The sequence below is a fragment of the Citrus clementina genome, unplaced genomic scaffold (assembly GCF_000493195.1).
Source record: "Citrus clementina cultivar Clemenules unplaced genomic scaffold, Citrus_clementina_v1.0 scaffold_5, whole genome shotgun sequence".
Taxonomy (NCBI): Eukaryota; Viridiplantae; Streptophyta; class Magnoliopsida; order Sapindales; family Rutaceae; genus Citrus; species Citrus x clementina.
This window is the reverse complement of record NW_006262201.1, coordinates 16,962,625-16,982,329: the sequence shown is the minus strand read 5'-3', so window position 1 is coordinate 16,982,329 and position 19,705 is coordinate 16,962,625. Positions and strand designations below refer to the sequence as shown.

The following is a 19,705-nucleotide window of genomic DNA, read 5'->3' as shown; positions in this document are numbered from 1 at the left end:
AAGTTAAAATATCGTTATATTAACACCATATTATATCTTGTTCTATAATAATAAAAAATAATTACATAAACAAATATAGCTTCCTAAATAGTTAATTTTCATGTACTAATCTACGCAAATGTGATTTTTCTCTTTGGCGTGTTGTATTTTGAAACTTTAAATGTATTAAACAATTAATTTATTTAAATCTTATTTAATTTTGAATTTGATTGGTAGTAAAATGATTTTTATATTAATTTTTTTTTTCATTTAGTTAGTTCGTGGATTGGACAGAATTAAAAATTTTTAGTCCGCAAACCAATCCGTAAAATGATGAATTGTCTGTGGATTGGATCAAATCTACATCAAATCTTCTGACATATGGATTGAATTTGGATTGAATTTTATTAATCCGTATGTTGAATTCGATTAAAATTTTATAATCCGTAAAATTCGATCCGCAAACAGTTCTATCGAATAAGAGGATGGTGGTAGGGTCTCAAGACTCAAACTATGCTAGTAAGAAGCTGATGGCCTAATACTTTTTACAATTTTCCATATTATTTTTGTCACTCTGTTCGTTGAGTGGCCTCCAAGAAATTGATTGTGAGAATGTAGAGTTAACACCGTTGGAGAAACAACCAGAAGCTCTCTCACTGTAGCACAACGCGCATGGGAACGTAGAGTTAACGCCTTCACTCTTTGATTGTATAAATTGAGTAACATGATCACACTCGCACTCACTCTTTGGGTCTCCCAGAGCAAATTGTTCCCATCAAACCAGAGAGAGAGATACCACTGTAACTGTTTTGAATTACATACTCTCATTTTCCTTTGAACTTCCTTTTATTGTTATAAAAAAAAAAATTCTGAAATGGAGAGTGGGTACAAATTCCAGCCATCTAATGAACTAATCCTCCGTCTTCTCAAGGAGAAGAGGCTTAACCCCCGTTTCTCATATCATCCTATCAAGGATATTGATCATATCTGCAGCCTTAAGCCATGGGACTTACCAAGTACGTATATGTAATTTTTTTTCTTTTCTTTTTCTTTCTAAGCTGTTGCACTGAAGAATTTTTCCAATTGAACTAACCGGTACGCGACATATACTTTTATGATGCAGCGGAATCAAAAACTGAGTCTGAGGATCAAGTTTTTTACTTTTTCTATGAACCTCGTTACAAGTACAGGAACAGTAACCGGGTCGACAGAAGAACAGAAGCAGGGCAATGGAAAATTACCAGTAAAGATTCCCAAATCGAAGCTGGAAACGGCCTTACTGGTACCAAAAAGTTCTTGACTTTCTACTGCCGTGGTCCTGATTCTAAGGTACCAGTTAAGACCGACTGGGGTATGCATGAGTACCATATCAAGAACGACGCCAGTTATAAGGTATGAGCCTAATTTGTTTTTGTGACTCACTTGAAAGTTCATTTCTTTTATGCACTGTTAAATCTTTGGATGTATAATAAGGCTAGCTCTTCTTGATGATTGACGTGATTAATTGGTGAAGCATGCCAGATTATTGTGTCTATTGGAGATATATAATAGGATTAGTTAACCGGACCGTCTTAAGGTGTACATCTTTGTTGCCTATTACTTAAACGTTAATGGGTAGGATCGTCGTATCACGATGAAAGAAATTGTGACGGTATTTAAAATGCAACTACAAATAAGTGTCCGAAAGCATTTGCATGACTTGATGAATGAATCTGTTATTGTTTGGTGAGTAGCAATTCTGGCAGTGCTAACGAATATCTGAAAATTAATTGATAGTGCTTTATTCCTTATTTTGGTTTTGCCTTTAATTTATGCAGAGGGAATTTGTTGTGTGTTGCATAAAACGAAAACGGAATAAGAAGAAGAAGAGTGGTATTTCGACAATTGATGAAGGGGAATCAAGTCAACAACTGGTTTTTCCTCCTCACCAATCACCTAGTGACCGTTCGATTTCGAATGGAATTCATAGTGAAAAACACACTCCCACCATCCCTCCGCAGCAATCACAAAATCACAATTCCATTTATTATCCTCAGTCAACAACAAATGACCCCCCAACTCAGCTATCACCAAGTAATGGTGAAAATATTCACACACACCAGCCGCTACCACTAAATCATAGTGAAGAAACTACTCTCAAATACCCACAGCAACTACCAAATCACAATTCAATTCAATCTCTTGCGAATAATTGGGTATTACCCAATTATTCTCCTACTCAGTTACCAAGTGACCATTTTATTACTGCAATAAATTATAGTGGAGAAGATAGTGCCACAAACCCCCTGCCACCACCAAATAGCGATTTGGAGTGGCAGCTACCACTAGATCAACCTAATTTTGCAGAAAATAATTTTCAGGAGCAACTTCCGCCAATTGGAGAACTGAACGCATACGGTAGCTCCAATTGGCAAAATGATGCCTCTTTTTCTGCAATGCAGACACCAATTTCTCAAGAAGAAAAATTAATGTATTCTAATAGTTCTTTTGATAATTGTGATTTTTCTGATTGTCAAATTCACAGTGATGAGCAGGTAAATTACCTCATCGATTCCCTAAGGGCTTTCCAGGATGTAAACTCTCGTAAAGAAACTGGACAAACCCTTATCCCTGACTTTAATCCATCAAAATCAGATGGAGAAGCTTCAGCTTATGCAGAGGATGGCAGTGAGACAAACACTTCTGACAACGTTGCATGGGTGAAAGAACTGCTTGACAACGATCAATGTCTGCTAGTTGGAGAACTCAAGTCATACGATGGCCACAATGGGCTAAATGACGCCTCTTTTTCTGCAGTGCAGACGCCAATTTCTCAAGAACAAGAATTAATATTTTCTAATAGTTCTTTTGATAATTGTCATTTTTCTGGCAGTCAAATTTACGGTGATGAGCAGGTAAATCACCCGATCAATTTCCCAAGGGCTTTTCCGGATGAAAACTCTCGAAAAGAGACTGGACAAACCCTTACCCCTGACTTTAACCTATCAAAGTCAGATGGAGAAGCTTCAGCTGGTGCAGAGGATAGCAGTGGCAGAAACACAGATTACAACGATGCATGGATAAAACAACTACTGGAGGATTTTCCTTAAGTAGCAAAATTTAAAACAACAATCAAATCTTCTTAGAAGTAATATTGTTAAATTTACCATATCATTATGGGTGATGATACTTCACTCTGTTTTATTGTACTCTGTGCTTTGTAATCTTAAGTAGCACGTAAACAACTATGAATTCCTCTACGAGGAAAGTAATTGTACTTTTAAGTAGCATGTAAAGAACTATGAAAAATCCTCGTAGGAGAAAAGTTCTGTAATCTTAAGTAGTATGTAAACAATTATGAAATCCTCTTAGGAGGAAAGTACTGTAATCTTAAGCAGCATGTGGACAATTATGAAATCCTCTTAGGAGGAAAGTATTGTAATCTTAAGCAGAATTATAAACAACTATGAAATCCTCTTAGGAGGATTATTATTGATAATGTGATATTGTCTAGTAATCTTTGAGACTCGTTACATACTAACGTAATTGTTGTTTAGATTGATTGTATACTCCATTTGGTCTGTATCCAGCATCTCTGTGTAGCATAAGGTCAAGATAATTGGTTTAAGTTTTTCTGTCCTTTAGTTCTTGCTGGGTTCGTATTCGATCATATGTGGAACACTGGAATCTCACCATCCAATCCGAGCAAACTACTTCCTGGAAAAGGGTACATGATTGTGAAGGAGGAGGGAAAGTAACTTGCAACTGTAAAATCAAAGAAGGAACCAAAGGAAAGTGGTGTCGCATCGTGGGGTCTTAAGCTACTTGGGCAACGCGTCCATTCTTTTATTTTATTTTTTTATTTTTTGAAAAATCATATTTATCCATTATTTATTGTTAGCAAATAACTACGAAAGTTAAAGAAGTTTGGTCAGGAATGCTGTGTTATCAATTAATTTTCAAATTTTCAGTTTGTATTAGGAATTATGTTGTATTAGAAAAATAAAATTTATTTTTTAATTTTGCGGTTAATATATGTAGAAGAATATATACTAATACACAATATAAATTTAAGATGGAGAGAAGTATAAAATTCTAACAAAATTTTCAAGTCCTTACCTCTTTCTCATAATTTTAATATGAGTGGTTAGTTAAATAGAATTGCTTAAAATTTTTCATTCTAACTTAGAGCACAGTTTCCAAGAAATTGTTGCTAGAAACCAAAAAAAAAAAAAAAAATCGGCTTCAGACTAGTTAACATGTTTTCTGGTAGACTAAAGCACATGCTAATTGCCTATCGGATACTGCATGTGCCAACAGTTCTTAGTGCACCAAATTACCGCCAGCGGTGTGGAAATATGGCTGCAATTCTTGAAATTGGGAGAATACGGAGGAGAAGTTTTTCCTTTTTAATATTTTAGCTTGTCTTTAATTTTAATATGATCAAGATAAATAAATAAATAACCAATTAAAACTATTATTTTACCAAAAGTAAATGGAGATTCCTTTATTTACTTAAAAAAAAACACTAAAGACATAAAAATATAGATTTAATATAGCATAATACTACATTAGAGTATGTACTTTTTAATTTTTTTTAACTTATTTCTAACTTTAATGCAGTCAGTTCTTCGTGATTGAGATATTATTGTTATTATTATTATTATTTTACACACACACACACACACATATATATATATATCATATTTTTTAGTGTTATTTTTGTTCTATTAAATTATTTTTAAATTTGTGTAGAAATTCATATGTTTTTAACTGTTCTTGACGTTTTTATTTTAAAATAATTTGTACTTATTTAATTAAAATCTTATTTTTTTCCTTTAATAAATTATACAGTAAATTAACTGTAAACTCAAATAAAGATATTTTATACTATTATTTAAAAAGTAAAAATAAAATAAGTTATTATTTAAAAAATAATGATAAAATAAATAATTACGTCAAATTTCAGAGTTGAAAAGACCTTTTTTATATAATTTTTATTTTTAAGAAAGGTAATTTTGAAAAGTAATAATATAAATTAAACTAATTATCACTACTCCAAAGGAGGAGACAGCGGAAGAAAAGTATTAGACTGAGACAAATAACAGCCTCTCCAAGAAGGAGACGCTCTAGTGGAAAGCTGACTGTACAAAGTTAACTGATAATTTCTGCACAAACAGGACAGGGAAGGGTGTTGAAAAAAATTAATTAAAAGCGCGAATAAAATTAGAATCTGTCAAACGTTGTCGTTTTAGAAAATCTTCTGAGTGAATATAAATTAGTACTTATATAAAGCGGATGAGGAATATGACGCTGAACCAGTAAGAGGATGATGGTGGGGTCTCATGTCCCAATAAGCTGATACTATAAATTAATTTCCCATATTTTCTGTCATTTAAATTCTGTCACTCGCTCAATACTCGATTCAACGCCGTTGGTGAAACAAGCAAAAGTTGTCTCACTGTCAGCACTACGCCGTGAGAAATGTAGAGAGATTATCATCCACTCACTCTTTCTCACAGGGCGAACTTTCTTCCCTTCAAACCAGAGAGAGATGCCACTGTGACTGTATTGAATTAGAAATAATGATGGAGAAATCTTCGAGGTTAATTTCAGATCCTTACCAACTATTGCAGTAGTAGTTAACAAAAAGATTCTGAAATGGAGAATCTTTTGGGCTACAAATTCCAGCCATCCAACGAACAAATCCTCTATCTTCTGGTGGAGAAGAGGCTTAATCCCCATTTCTCACATCACCCTATCAAGGATATTGTTGATATCTGCAGCCTTGAGCCTTGGGACTTGGCAAGTATGTATATCTAATTTTTTTTCCCCTTCTCTTCTCTCTAACCTTCTGTACCTGTAGATTTTACTAGCTGAACTAATTGGCATAATATTATTTTTATGATGCAGCGGAATCAAAAACAGAGTCCGAGGATCAAGTTTGGTACTTCTTCTGTGAACCTTATTATAAGTACAGGAAGAGTAACCGTGCCCACAGAAGAACAAAAACAGGGCATTGGAAAATTACAAGTAGAGTTTCCCAAATCGAAGCTAGAAACGGCCTTTCGGGTATCAAAAAGATTTTGACTTTCTACCGTCATGGTCTTGCTTCTAAGGAAGCTATTACCGAGTGGGTTATGCATGAGTACCATGTGACGGACGACCCCAGATATAAGGTATGAGCTTTGTTCTTTTGACGTGAGCTCTGTTTTATGACTCTTATTATTATAATTATGAACTTGTGCATTCATTGAAGCTCGAATCAAGGTCCTGAGTCCTAAGAAACCAGCGCCTTACCATTGGAGTTAGATCTTGGCTTCGCATGTTTTGTGAATCTTACAAAAATTTTAGTCTGGTAAAATGCTGTGTAATAAAATATATGTTGAATGCCAATTAGTTGTTGGAGATATAATAGGATTAATTAACCAGGCAAAGTCTTAAAATTTTTTCACTTCTTTCGGTCTAGACAGTGGGCAGGATGTCCATTTAGATTATATATCTTTGTTGCCTATTGCTAACCTGTTGTTTTGTTTCTTCTAGAAGTTTGCTGATTAGTAATCTAGCATTGCTTATGAAAATTTGAAAATTAATTGATAATGCAGCATTCCTGATGGCGTTTTTGCCTTAATTCATGTAGAAGGAATTTGTTTTCTCTCGCATAGAGAGAAAACAGAAAAAGAAGAAGCATGGTACTTCGACTACTGATGAAGGTGAATCATGTAAACAATTGGTTTCTCCACCTCAGCAATCACCTAGTAACCATTCGTTTTCTTATAGAAATCATAGTGAAGAACAAACTCTCACCAACTCTGGCCAGCAACTACAAAATCAAATATTTTCTTATCCTGGAAATCTTATTCAACAAGATACTATCACATACCCTCAGTCGATAAACCCAGTGCTGCCACCAAATAGCAATTTGGAGTTGCAGGTACCACTAGATCACCCTTCAGTAACACATAATTTTGCTGAAAATGATTTTCAGGGAGAAAATCTTCCAATTGGAGAGTTCAACTTGTACGGTGGCTACAATAGGCTAAATGAAGCCTTTTTTCCTGCAGTACAGAGACCAATCTATCAAGAACAAGAATTAATATATTCTAATAGTTCTTTTGATAGTTTTGACTTTCCTGATTGTCTAATTGATAGTGATGAGCAGGTAAATTACCTGATCAATTCCTCAAGGGCTTTCCAGGATGAAAACTCTTGCGAAGAGACTAGACAAACCCTTTTCCCTGGCTTTAACCCATCAAAGTCAGATGGAAAAGCTTCAGCTTGTGTAGTGAATAGCAGTGACACAAACACTGCTTGCAGCAATGCATGGATACAAGAACTGCTTGAGAATTTTCTTAAGTAGCAAATTTAAAAGTTTTAGCTTATGCAGTGGATAGCAGTGACACAAACACCGCGTAGAAAGATTCATGGGTAGAAAGTAGCAAGTTTTAAAGCTTCAGCTTGTGTAGTAGGTAGCAGTGACACAAACACACTTAGAAATGGGAATTTTGCTTAAGTAGCAAATTTAGAAGGTTCAGGTTATGCAGTAGATAGCAGTGACACAAACATGGCTTAGAAATGAGAATTTTGCTTAAGTAGCAAATTAAAAATCTTCAGCTTATGCAGTAGATAGCAGTGACACAAACACGGCTTAGAAATGAGAATTTTGCTTAAGTAGCAAATTTAAAAGCTTCAGCTTATGCAGTAGATAGCAGTGACACAAACATGGCTTAGAAATGAGGATTTTGCTTAAGTAGCAAATTTAAAAGCTTCAGCTTATGCGGTAGATAGAAGTGAAACAACCACTACTTAGAAATGAGAATTTTGCTTAGGTAGCAAATTTAGAAGGTTCAGCTTATGCAGTGGAGAGTAGTACCACAAACACTGCTTAGAATGATTCATGGATAGAAAAACTACTTGAGAATTTTGCTTAAGTATCAAATTTAAAAGCTTCAGCTTATGCAGTGGATAGAAGTGACCCAAACACTACTTAGAAATGAGAATTTTGCTTAGGTAGCAAATTTAAAAGATTCAGCTTATGCAGTGGATAGGAATGACACAAACATTGCTTTGAACGATTCGTGGATAGAAGAACTACTTGAGAATTTTGCTTAAGTAGCAAATTTAAAAGTTTCAGCTTATGCAGTAGATAGAAGTGACAAAAGCACTGCTTAGAAATGAGAATTTTGCTTAAGTAGCAAATTTAAAAAGATTCAGCTTATGCAGTGGATAGCAGTGACATGAATGCTGCTTACAAGGATGCATGGATAGAAGAAACAATTTGAGGATTTTGCTTGAGTAGCAAATTTAAAAGGTTCAGCTTATGCAGTGGATAGAAGTGACACGAACACTGCTTACAAGGATGCATGGATAGAAGAACTACTTGAGAGTTTTTCTTAAATAGCAAATTTAAAACGACAATCAAATCCTCTACGGGGTAATATTATTAATTTACTATATCTATATGGGTGATAATGCTTCACTCACCTTTTATTGAATTCTGATCTCCTCATAGGAGGAAACTACTGTAATCTTAAGTAGCATGTAAACAACTATGTAATCCTCTTAGGAGGAAAGTACTGTAATGTTTAGTAGTATGTAAATAACTATGAAATTCTCTTAGAAGAAAAGTACTATTATTATTGATGATATGATATTGTCTGGTAATCATCTGTTGCTTTGTAATATAGAGCACTTGAATTTTCAATAGCATGGCCTAGTTCTTGAAACTTGGAGCCTGTTTGAATAGACAAAAATGCTTGTTCCAAAAAGAGTACAAGCAGAGATGTGAATGGTTCATGTACGTGACATCCATCAATTATTGAACAGTATGAACTCATCACGAATCTTTGTGTTAAACTTTTTTCATCATAAATATAAGGAGACTCCAAATTTCTGAAAAAACCCTTATTGATAAGTTTATATAATCATATTAAATGAAACTAGATATACTCCTCTTTAGGGTTCGGGGCTTTTCAAGATTACCACAGGCTCATATTATTAACTAATAACTATTTTCAACTTCTGTGAGATAATAAATTTTGGATTTTAATTTATTTATAGAACTGTAACAAAGATTTAAAAAAGAAAATAATACAGGTGAGAAAATAGTAGTTGTTTACTAATTATAACATATGCGTATCATCTATGCATGTGATCCCTTATGCTATTATTGTAATTAATATAATTTTCAATACCTTTATGATTTGAGGCTTTCAGCCCTTCCCTTCCCTTGATTGTTATTTTATGAAAAATAACAAGCAACAAAGTAATCGTGTTAGATGTCCATTGTGGCATATTAGACTTTAGTTGTTATAAATTTTTTGTTCTTTGTTTCATGTATAAACGTACATTTTACATCACGTCTTACATATTTGAAATTCGGTCTTTCATGTTCTAAATGCCTGCAAGAATTTTCTTCTTTTCTTAGTTTAACATTTTACATATTTAATATTCTTTTACATCACGTCTTATATTTATGCCGTAATCATGTTAGATATATGTTGTTGCATTTGTACATTTGGCGTTAATTATTTATAAATGTTAAGTTTCATATTTATGTCACTTTGGTGCGTGTTTGAAATTTGGTGTTTCCATGTTTCAATTGCCTCCGAAAATTAAATATGTTTTTGGTTTCAAATCTGATGTTCCAATTTCATATGTAACATTTATTGCACATATATTGAGTTAAATGTTGTAGGTTTATATCGCAATCATTCTATTGTTGTATATTTGACTTTAATTGTTTACATTTTTTTTTACTGAAATATTCTTCTGCTTTGTCTTCTATAAAAAGCAATCTATCTATATCTATATATATATATAAAGCTAGGACTTGAGGAGGTGATGTGGCATCACCATTTTGCTTCTTTGTATATTCTTTATTATTTAATAAATAGAGATTTTTTAAAAAAAATTGGCTTTTCATCTTCTTATAATTAATTTGATTGTATTTAACACATTTAATAAATAGTAACTTTATTAATATATATCATTCATCATCTTTTTATATTTTCTATTATCTAAAATATCTAAAATATTGGTGGATATTCTTTGTACTTTTTTTTCTCTTTCTATTTAAATTCAACAATATGTAATCATTAATAATAATTAATTATAAGTCTTTTGAAACATTTATTTATTTTATTATGCTAGCAATTAAACTTTAGTGGATTAAAATACATGAATTAATTAACATAGGAAGAGAGGTTCTTTCATTTTCCCTCAACAATGCCACTAATGCCTAATTTTAATGTAATAATCTCATATTTAATTATACAATATTTTGTTGAGTGTCTTTTGACTTCTTCAAAATTTATTATGCTATCAATTAAACTTGAGTGCCTTAAAATACATAACCTATTTAACATAGGAAGAGAGGTTCTTTCATCTTCCCTCAACCTCATCTTTTTATATTCTCTATTATCTAAAATATCTAAAATATTGATGAATATTCTTTGTACATATTTCTTCCTCTTTCTATTTAAATCCAACAATATGTAACCATTAATAATAGTTAATTATAAGTCTTTTGAAACATTCATTTGTTTTATTATGCTAGCAATTAAACTTTAGTGGCTTAAAATACATGAATTAATTAACATAGGAAAAGAGTTTCTTTCATCTTCCCTTAACAATGCCACTAAGGCCTAATTTTAATGCCATAATCTCATATTTAATTATGCAACCTTTTGTTGAGTGCCTTTTGGCTTCTTTAAATTTTATTATGCTAGCAATTAAACTTTAGTGCCTTAAAATACATCAACTAATTAACATAGGAAGAGAGGTTCTTTCACCTTCCCTCAACCTCATCGTTTTATATTTTCTATTATTTAAAATATCTAAAATATTAGTGGATATTCTTTGTACATGTTTCTTCCTCTTTCTATTTAAATCCAACAATATGTAACCATTAATAATAATTAATTATAAGTATTTTGAAGCATTCATTTATTTTATTATGCTAGCAATTAAACTTTAGTGGCTTAAAATACATGAATTTATTAATATAGGAAAAGAGATTTTTTCATCTTCCCTCAATAATGCCACTAGGGTCTAATTTCAATGTCATAATCATATATTTAATTATGCAACCTTTTGTTGAGTGCCTTTTGGCTTCTTTAAATTTTATTATGCTAGCAATTAAACTTTAGTGCCTTAAAATACATCAACTAATTAACATAGGAAGAGAGGTTCTTTCACCTTCCCTCAACCTCATCGTTTTATATTTTCTATTATTTAAAATATCTAAAATATTAGTGGATATTCTTTGTACATGTTTCTTCCTCTTTCTATTTAAATCCAACAATATGTAACCATTAATAATAATTAATTATAAGTATTTTGAAGCATTCATTTATTTTATTATGCTAGCAATTAAACTTTAGTGGCTTAAAATACATGAATTTATTAATATAGGAAAAGAGATTTTTTCATCTTCCCTCAATAATGCCACTAGGGTCTAATTTCAATGTCATAATCATATATTTAATTATGGAACCTTTTGTTGAGTGTCTTTTGGCTCCTTCAAATTTTATTATGCTAGCAATTAAACTTTAATCTCTTAAAATACATCAATAAATTAACATAGGAAGAGAGGTTCTTTCATCTTCCCTCAACAATGCCACTAGAGCCTAATTTTAATGACATTATCTCATATTTAATTATGCAACCTTTTGTTTAGTGCCTTTTGGCTTCTTCAAGCTCTCTAAACACTAAATATTTAAGATTTGTTATGTTTAGGGTTTTTTTATTTATTTAGTCAACACCCTCTTTAGAAAAATACTTATATTTTTATTGTTTGGTTTATTTGAATTTTTGATATTGTGTGCTTCATGGAGTACTCTTTTCTTCATGAGTTGAACAATGATAAAGATAGTTGGATGATAAGGGTTAGGCTTTGTAGGATGTGGGAGTCTACTAATACTAAAAAAAATGGAGAATTGATTAGTGTTGATATGATTTTTATTGATGAAAAGGTTGTATAAAAAATTTATTCTCTCATTGTTTTCTCTAATTTTTTTTCCCAATTGTTTCACACTGAATGTAGTATGTGTTTTTTTTTTCGTAGGAAAATCTCATGCATGCAACAATCAGGAAAACCTTAGTGACAAGGTTTAAGCACATGTTGAGTGAGGGTTCTTTGTACAATGTCAAGAATTTGAAAGTTGTTTCAACTACAGGCGAGTACAGACCACTTTCAAATCAGTATAAGATTATTTTCTTGGTTATAACTTCTCTTAAGAGGTTAGAAGAAGGAACTGTCAAGATTCCGATTAATGGATTTCAATTCGTATCTCCGAATTTGATTAATTTACGTGTGAATGATAACACAATCCTCTCAGGTATTTTTTTAATTATTAATGTTTGTTAATCTTTAAGTGTATATTAGAAATTATTAATCCTTATGTTTTAACATGTTTATGTTATTTTTCCATAATATTACAGATGTTATTGGAAGTTTATGTGGTGTGGGTGATATTGAGATCGTTGGAGCTGGTTGGAAAAAAAGAGATATAAAAATTCTAACGGATTAGTAAGTTGAATATAATCAAGAAAACTATGACTTTATATTTTTTAGTTATTTATGTTATTTTTTAGTTATTGGTTCTCTTTACATTATTAATTTTTGTTAATTTTTATGGATAGTTCGGTAACAACGAAGATTACTTTATGGGGAAAGTTAGGGGAGATGTTTGATCCAAATTTGTACAAGAAAGACGAGGGTCCTTGTATTGTGATAGTAACTTCTACAACCATTAAAAAATTCCAAGGTAATTATTTTATTTAGATCCCACTAATTAACATTTTCAAATGCAATGTGGCTATTTTAATATTATACAAAAATTTAGATTTTGTTCAAGTTTCGTTTTACGTTACATTTGCTCTAAACAGGTGAGGTTAATTTCTCTACCACAAGTGCAAGCAAAATCTATATAAATCTTCAAATAGATTATGTAGCATCATTAATTGAAAGATTTTCCACCGTCTCCAACGTTGTGCAAGTTATTGAAAGTTCGAATGTGAATAAGATTACTTTTGAGGAAGAGATGTTCCTTAACAGAATGAGCATTGAAGAACTATTGGAGGCTGATTGAAGTTCTCAAGTGAAGGTGATTTTTCTATTTTTTTTCCTTCTCATCCATTTGTGTTATTTGTTCCTAAATATTGGAATGTCCTTATTATTTTTGTAAATGTTTATTGTTTAATTGTAGGAATATATTGTTACTGTGCGGGGCAAGATTAGTGAAATAGACAACTCCTTTGGATGGTACTATGTTTCATGCAAAACATGCATAAAAAAGGTCATACCTACAAATGGTATTTATATGTGTGGCACTTGCAAAAAGGAATGTGACTATCCTCTTGTGATGTAAGAAAAATAATATTATTTTTTTAAAAAATTGCTTATTATGTTGTTAGTTTTTCATTTTAATTCATTATTCTAATGTAGGTACAAAATACATATAAAAGTCATGGATAAAACAGCAGAGACAACTTTTGTCTTATTCAATCATGTAGCTGAGAAGTTACTTGATACATCAGCCCACAAGTTGTTTAATAGACTACCTTTATATAGTAAGGATGTCCCTACAGAAATTCAAAGCCTTTGTGGAAAAGATTTTGTTTACAAACTGAAATTGAATGATTACAATTTGAAAGAGGGACTTGAGAATTTTACTGTGTCAAAACTTTTCACCCCTGATGAGAAATTGGAGCTCGAACAAGAATTGAAGAAGGTATTATCTACCTATGCTAGGTTCACTTTGTAGGCAATATATGTAATGTTAAAAAAATTATTTAATTGTTGTATTTTGTAGGAAAAAAACAATACAGATCATGAAAATGTGGAAATATATGAAAGAAAGGAAGGACATTCCCAAGAAATGGTAATTTTATTTACTCTTATTTCCCAGTTGTTTTCCTTTATGATTAAAATTATCATGTTCAGTTTACTCATAATTTTAATTTCCTTGATTAAAAAATTACAGGATCCTCATGATATCTTATCAAATAATTTGGAAGATTCTGTGGGAGATTTTCATGTTACTAATGCCGGTAAGAATAGAAAGAGAAAAAACCAAATTATTGATGATGATGAAGTTAGTGATGGTGGAAGTAATCAATACACAAAACATGTTTAGTGTTGTTGTTGGTCGTCTTTTTACATGTGTGTTAGTCTTTTGACCTTTTTTTCTTTTTAGAGTGGTAATATTTAAGTGTGATATGATATGTCTTATTTTTCTGGCTATGTATGTATTTGTTTTGAACGATTGGGATAACTTATTTTTCTTGTGTTATATTTCTTTCTTGGCATCTTGCTCCGTTCTATAGATGAATGTAGATAATAAATTGGTAGTGACAATGCAAAAAAAAGGCTTATCATCATCAACAAGAGTGATAGCAACAAAAAGAAACGCTAGACGCAAATAATTGGATTAATCCCTACACTTCACTTGCGATAAAATATAAATTTAATTTTTGTTACTTTGAGTTTCATACTTTCAATCACTAAAATCTGAAAAATGAAACCCCAAAGATCTAATTCGAACGCTCAAGATTGAGATCAATAAGTTAAAAATAATAGTTATATGTTATACCACTTAATGTTTCTAATTCATTGATTGATATTGTGAATAATCTCTTGGGTAAATTTTGAATTATTCCAAATTGATTATTTTTAAATTACTTCATTATTTTTTAAAACTTCAAGTTGTTTTTATTTTTTCTTAAAAAATGAGGTGAGAGAGGTAATTTACATTTTTTAAATTATTTTAATTACGAATATTTTTTAAATTATTTTCCTTACTAACATTATTTTAATATGATTAGTCTATTGAACAAATGAAACTATTCATCTTATATTTGTATTTATTGAAAATTTTTAAATTTCAATTTTTTTTTAACTCTTAAGAGAAGAAACCCTCCCTAAATTCTATATCTTCTATCACAATTTTGAATGACACATATTTATAGTTTAATAATTGAAAGGTGTTTTATTAGTGATTGTAAAAGAGATTGAGACTTATTTGATGCAAATAGACAATATATGTTTATAAAACATTAAAAGGAAAAAGCAATGGATCCAATTATTATCACCCTGAAAAGAAAGCACATTGTTTCAAATCTTCACAAACTACAAAATACAAAAATGGATTTTTTATTTTTTCACGTCATAACATATAATTTAATTAATATAGGAATGAAGGTTCTTTTATCTTCCCTCAACAATGCCACTACCAAGGCCTAATTTTAGTGTCATAATCTCATATTTAATTATACAACATTTGTATCTACTTTTTATTTATAGATAAGTCTTAGTGAATAATTAATTTTCGTCTTAAATCTAATTAACATTAATTTAAAGAATTGAAACTTAAGACGATTCCTTTAGCAAATGTTAATTGCTAACAACAAGTTTAAGATTTGTTAAGTGTTTAATTGCAACCCATTAACGGTTTTGACAATGATTGAGGTTTAAAAGAAATAAAGAAAGAAATGGGAAGACGGCGTATTAAATTGGTTTTATTATCAACAATTAATTAATCATTATATCATTTTCAATTAATTAGAAAATGTTTAGACTCACGAGAGCCTGAGGTAATAGCAACATTATCGACTAATGATAGTCTTGAAGATGAGAAAGACGCAAATTGCTATAAAACACATCATTTGCGTACCAATTTCACCCAATAATTGAAAATTGACAAATTTCTCCTAAAATTTAAACCTAGATAAAAGAAATAATAAGAAAACAATAGTTAATCTTGGAAAGGTTTAAACAATTTTGACACATTAAGCTTATAAATCAACTATGTGTAACTTAAATAACATTAGTTTCATCCATGTCTCTTAATTAATTATAAGTCTTGACTACAAGAGGTGATGTGGCATCACTATTTTACATCTTCTTATATTATTTATTATCTAATATATTAGTTGAGATTAAAACATAATTACATTATAAAATATTAAAAATATAATATAATTATTAGGTTACAAAAGATTACATGTCTTTTCCTCTTCCTATTTAAATTCAAGAAGTCTTGAAACATTCATTTATTTTATTATGCCAACAATTAAACTTTAATGGCTTTAAAAAGCATCAATTAATTAATATAGAAAGGAATGTTCCTTCATCTTCCCTCAACAATGCCACTAGGGCCTAATTTTAATGTCATAATTTCATATTTAATTATTCAACCTTTTGTTTAGTGCTTTTTGGCTTCTTCAAATTCTATAAATATTAAGTATTTAAGATTTGTGGCATCATTATTTCTCATCTCTTTATATTTTCTAATATCTAATATATTAGCTTAAATTAAAAAATAATTACATTACAAAATATTAAAAATAGAAAATAAATAGAAAATGATTATTAGATTACAAAAGATTACATGTCTTTTCCTATTTCTATTTAAATTCAACAATATATAACCATTAATAATAATTAATTATAAGTCTTGAAACATTCATTTATTTTATTAAGCCAACAATTAAACTTTAGTGGCTTAAAATATATCAACTAATTAATATAGGAAGGAATTCTTTCATCTTCCCTCACCAATGCCATTACTAGGGTTTAATTTTAATTGCATAATCTCATATTTAATATGCAACCTTTTATATTCGTTTTTTTAAAATATGATAAGCCTTAGTGAATAATTAATCTTCAATGTCAAATCTAATTAACATTAATTTAAAGAATTGAAACTTAAGACGGTTTCTTTAGCAAATGTTAAGTGCTAACAAATTTTAGATTTATTAACATCCATGGAACTAGCTGAGAAGGTCCACTACTCTACTATTTCAATTGATCAATAATGAAAATCAAAACCCTTTGATTTTTGCCCAAACTACTTCTTCTTCTTCATATTTTCTCCGCCAAAACCAGGTAATGTTAATAAACTCAACTATATATATTGATTTACGTTTTTTTTTTCAATGCATGCTTTGAAAGCTTAGACCCGTTTAAGAATTATTAGTAGACACATGTTTTATCAGTGTCATCTTAGGATGACAAGAGGATCATATGTCTATTAATAATTCTTGAATTGTCCCAACTTGGACAGTTTGGGAATGCATAATTTTTTTTAGTTCCAAGTAGGTGAAGTTTTGTTTCACATAAAAGGAAATTTCGATAGCTGCTCCTCATGTTCTCTGGGTACATACTAGATGAATGCATAAATCTAGGTCGTGTACTTGGAGAACTATGGGGAGATACTGTCGAAATTTCTGTAAATGTGGAAGAAACTTCACCTACTAGGAACTGAAAAAAATTGTTCATTCTTGAATGGGATTTATAGGACCACCTACCATTTGTAAATGTGAAGAGAATGTTGGAAATTAGGGAAGCGAAGAGTTGAGTTGGTAAATGTAATTGGTTCTGGTTTTGCTGAGTTGAGTTGAGTTGCTAAAGAAACCATTATTGGCTGTTAACAATCACAGATTCTCATCAAACATTTAGTTGAATATGTCAAACACACAGACTATCATGCTTTAATTTCTTTAGAGTATGACATGTTTGAAGTTTGATTATTGATTCCAATTATGTTATATATATTTATATTTTGGTATTTTAGTACAAATATTTCATAATTTTGTAGAAACTATTATATATTAGTGTTTAGAAAGTGTTAGATATATTCTCTGTCTAATATAATTTTAATATATTTTGTGATGAAAATAAAATACTCCAAGAGCATCCTATTTCACAGATTATTTTATAATATTAATGTTGATGATGCAAATATATAATTCACATATATAGAGTATGGAGCGTAATTTTAGATTGTAAATTAAACAAATATTTTTATGATCAATAATAGCTACTGATGATCAAGCTTAATTAATTGTGAGCTACTGCAAATCAATTAAAAAGCTGATCACCAAGTTCAAGTTACTATGGCAGTAATTTATAAGAGTGAAAGTGTTGGCTCCTGTGTTTAAAGATGTTTAAAGAATAAAACAATGTGTGGATTAATTATTTGAAAATTAATGTGTACGTAATCAAATTTGATCATCTCAATTTCTTTGGATCAATTTAATTTGATGTCAATTTGTCAATGCGTTCTATTTGTTTATCCTTATCAAATAAGTTTACTCGATTTCATTATTATGAAAACTTAGTTTTAAACATAATATGTTGTTCTTATTTTCATTAACACCGGATTACTTTGTTTTAACAGATTACTGCTCACTTGTCTTTACAATTGTTGCTATCTACTTGTTTGCGAAAAAGCATAAGGTAAGAAAGAAAAATCTTTGAATAATCTTTGGTTGTCTAATTTATGCGATTTACACGTGGAGGTATTGAAGATTTTCACTTTAATTTTTCAATGCAAACTTTGAAAGCTTAGACCTGTTTAAGAATTATTAGTAAACACATGTTTTAGCTCGTGTTTATATTTATTGACTAATTAATCTCTGGTGTAGTTTTATTTAATTGTTATATAATTCGCATGCAGGAGGTACAATTAAAAGAGGCGGATCTTTTCTGAATGTGAACTAGCTATATTTGACTCGGAGGATCCAGTATCAATCTGGATATTTGATGTTTTGTGGAAATAAACAAATAGAAAAGGTTTAACTAAATGCTTAAGTTGTTCTCGACTGCATTGTACAATGTACTTGACTATTGAGTGATAGATTTTGCCTGTGTGATTGGAACAATGCTAATGATTCTAATATTTAGTCCTAATCGATGTGGTACATATCTTTTAAATGATAAAATAATAATTTTATGAAACTATCCAACTGCTTTTCTAACCTTCAATTTTTGGTTTGAATTGAATTTTATGAAATTCGATAAAGTAAACAGAAAAATTAATGCCTTCCATTTGCAAGCATTTCTATTAGAAGTACAAAATAGCAAACTTCGAAATGTCCTAATTCAATATCATTAATTAGACTATTGACTTCTAAAAAAATGCAAAAAATAATTATGAACAAACAATTATTTCACAATACATGTGTGCAACATTATTAATTCTTATGCAAACAAAAAAAATTAATTGATTAATAACTATTAACTCTTTGTGAGTGAACAAAGATAGAGACAAAGAGTGGAAAAAACATATCATTTTTACAGTTCACCAAATGGGGAAGTTGGAAAAAAAGATATAAAATGTTTTAACAGATTAATAAGTCGAATATAATCAAGAAAACTATGACTATATATTTTTTAATTATTGTTTTATCATAAGAATTGATCGACAAATTGACTTCACTAATTTTATTAATTCTTTCCTAATTTTTAATTTTCTTTTTCACTAAATACATCCAATATTTGTTGAAGAAAAACCGTTAAAGTAAAATGAAAAAGGATATAGCCCTTAGAGATTATTCAATGTGTTCACAAGAAAAATTAATTAGAAAATATGTTCTAGGCAGCCCAAGCATCTTCTCCCAAACACAGTAGAATAAACAACAGTACTTGGCAGTTAGCATAATTAATAAAAGAAAAAATTTATGAAAATCACTCTAAATCCAAATGGAATGTAGAATGAACAACATCAATTCCTTGAATTATTGCCTAATTATTTGTTCTAATCCTTAAGAAAAACATTTTTTCCTTTTCCTCACACCTCACCTCTTCATAAACACAAATAAAAAAGTCAAGTGGTAATATTCATATTGAAATAGGGAATAATAATATTGGTGATTTAGAATTAAAAAAGTAACCAATTGTATAATAACGTAATTCCAAACTTTCGAATTTAATGATAATATGATATCCTTATAATGAGTT

General features: G+C 30.1%; 2 protein-coding genes and 1 long non-coding RNA gene across 3 annotated transcripts; all 3 read left to right on the top strand.

Annotated features, from left to right (window-relative positions):
* The first annotated feature begins 740 nt into the window (after positions 1 to 740).
* Positions 741 to 3,068, top strand: LOC112097976 (NAC domain-containing protein 74-like). Its single transcript, XM_024183575.1, has 3 exons — positions 741 to 995; positions 1,103 to 1,371; positions 1,797 to 3,068. The coding sequence occupies exons 1-3, from the start codon at positions 854 to 856 to the stop codon at positions 3,066 to 3,068; spliced, it is 1,683 nt and encodes a 560-aa protein (XP_024039343.1). The 5' UTR covers positions 741 to 853.
* A 2,304-nt stretch (positions 3,069 to 5,372) lies between these two features.
* LOC112098328 (NAC domain-containing protein 4-like) lies at positions 5,373 to 7,526 on the top strand. The gene is made up of 3 exons (XM_024184395.1): positions 5,373 to 5,767; positions 5,872 to 6,137; positions 6,599 to 7,526. The coding sequence occupies exons 1-3, from the start codon at positions 5,620 to 5,622 to the stop codon at positions 7,316 to 7,318; spliced, it is 1,134 nt and encodes a 377-aa protein (XP_024040163.1). The 5' UTR covers positions 5,373 to 5,619; the 3' UTR covers positions 7,319 to 7,526.
* A 5,173-nt stretch (positions 7,527 to 12,699) lies between these two features.
* LOC112098540 lies at positions 12,700 to 13,192 on the top strand. Its single transcript, XR_002905656.1, has 3 exons — positions 12,700 to 12,728; positions 12,850 to 13,067; positions 13,170 to 13,192. It is a non-coding gene; the product is annotated as an uncharacterized LOC112098540 (long non-coding RNA).
* The last annotated feature ends 6,513 nt before the right edge of the window (positions 13,193 to 19,705 follow it).

Bases quoted from the DNA above. Each gene is read 5' to 3' on its own strand.
- LOC112098328 (XM_024184395.1), top strand. From the start codon at position 5,620: ATGGAGAATCTTTTGGGCTACAAATTCCAGCCATCCAACGAACAAATC. The intron at 5,768-5,871 runs GTATGTATATCT...TTTATGATGCAG, and splicing joins TGAGCCTTGGGACTTGGCAA to CGGAATCAAAAACAGAGTCC. The intron at 6,138-6,598 runs GTATGAGCTTTG...TAATTCATGTAG, and splicing joins CGGACGACCCCAGATATAAG to AAGGAATTTGTTTTCTCTCG.
- LOC112097976 (XM_024183575.1), top strand. From the start codon at position 854: ATGGAGAGTGGGTACAAATTCCAGCCATCTAATGAACTAATCCTCCGT. The intron at 996-1,102 runs GTACGTATATGT...TTTATGATGCAG, and splicing joins TAAGCCATGGGACTTACCAA to CGGAATCAAAAACTGAGTCT. The intron at 1,372-1,796 runs GTATGAGCCTAA...TAATTTATGCAG, and splicing joins AGAACGACGCCAGTTATAAG to AGGGAATTTGTTGTGTGTTG.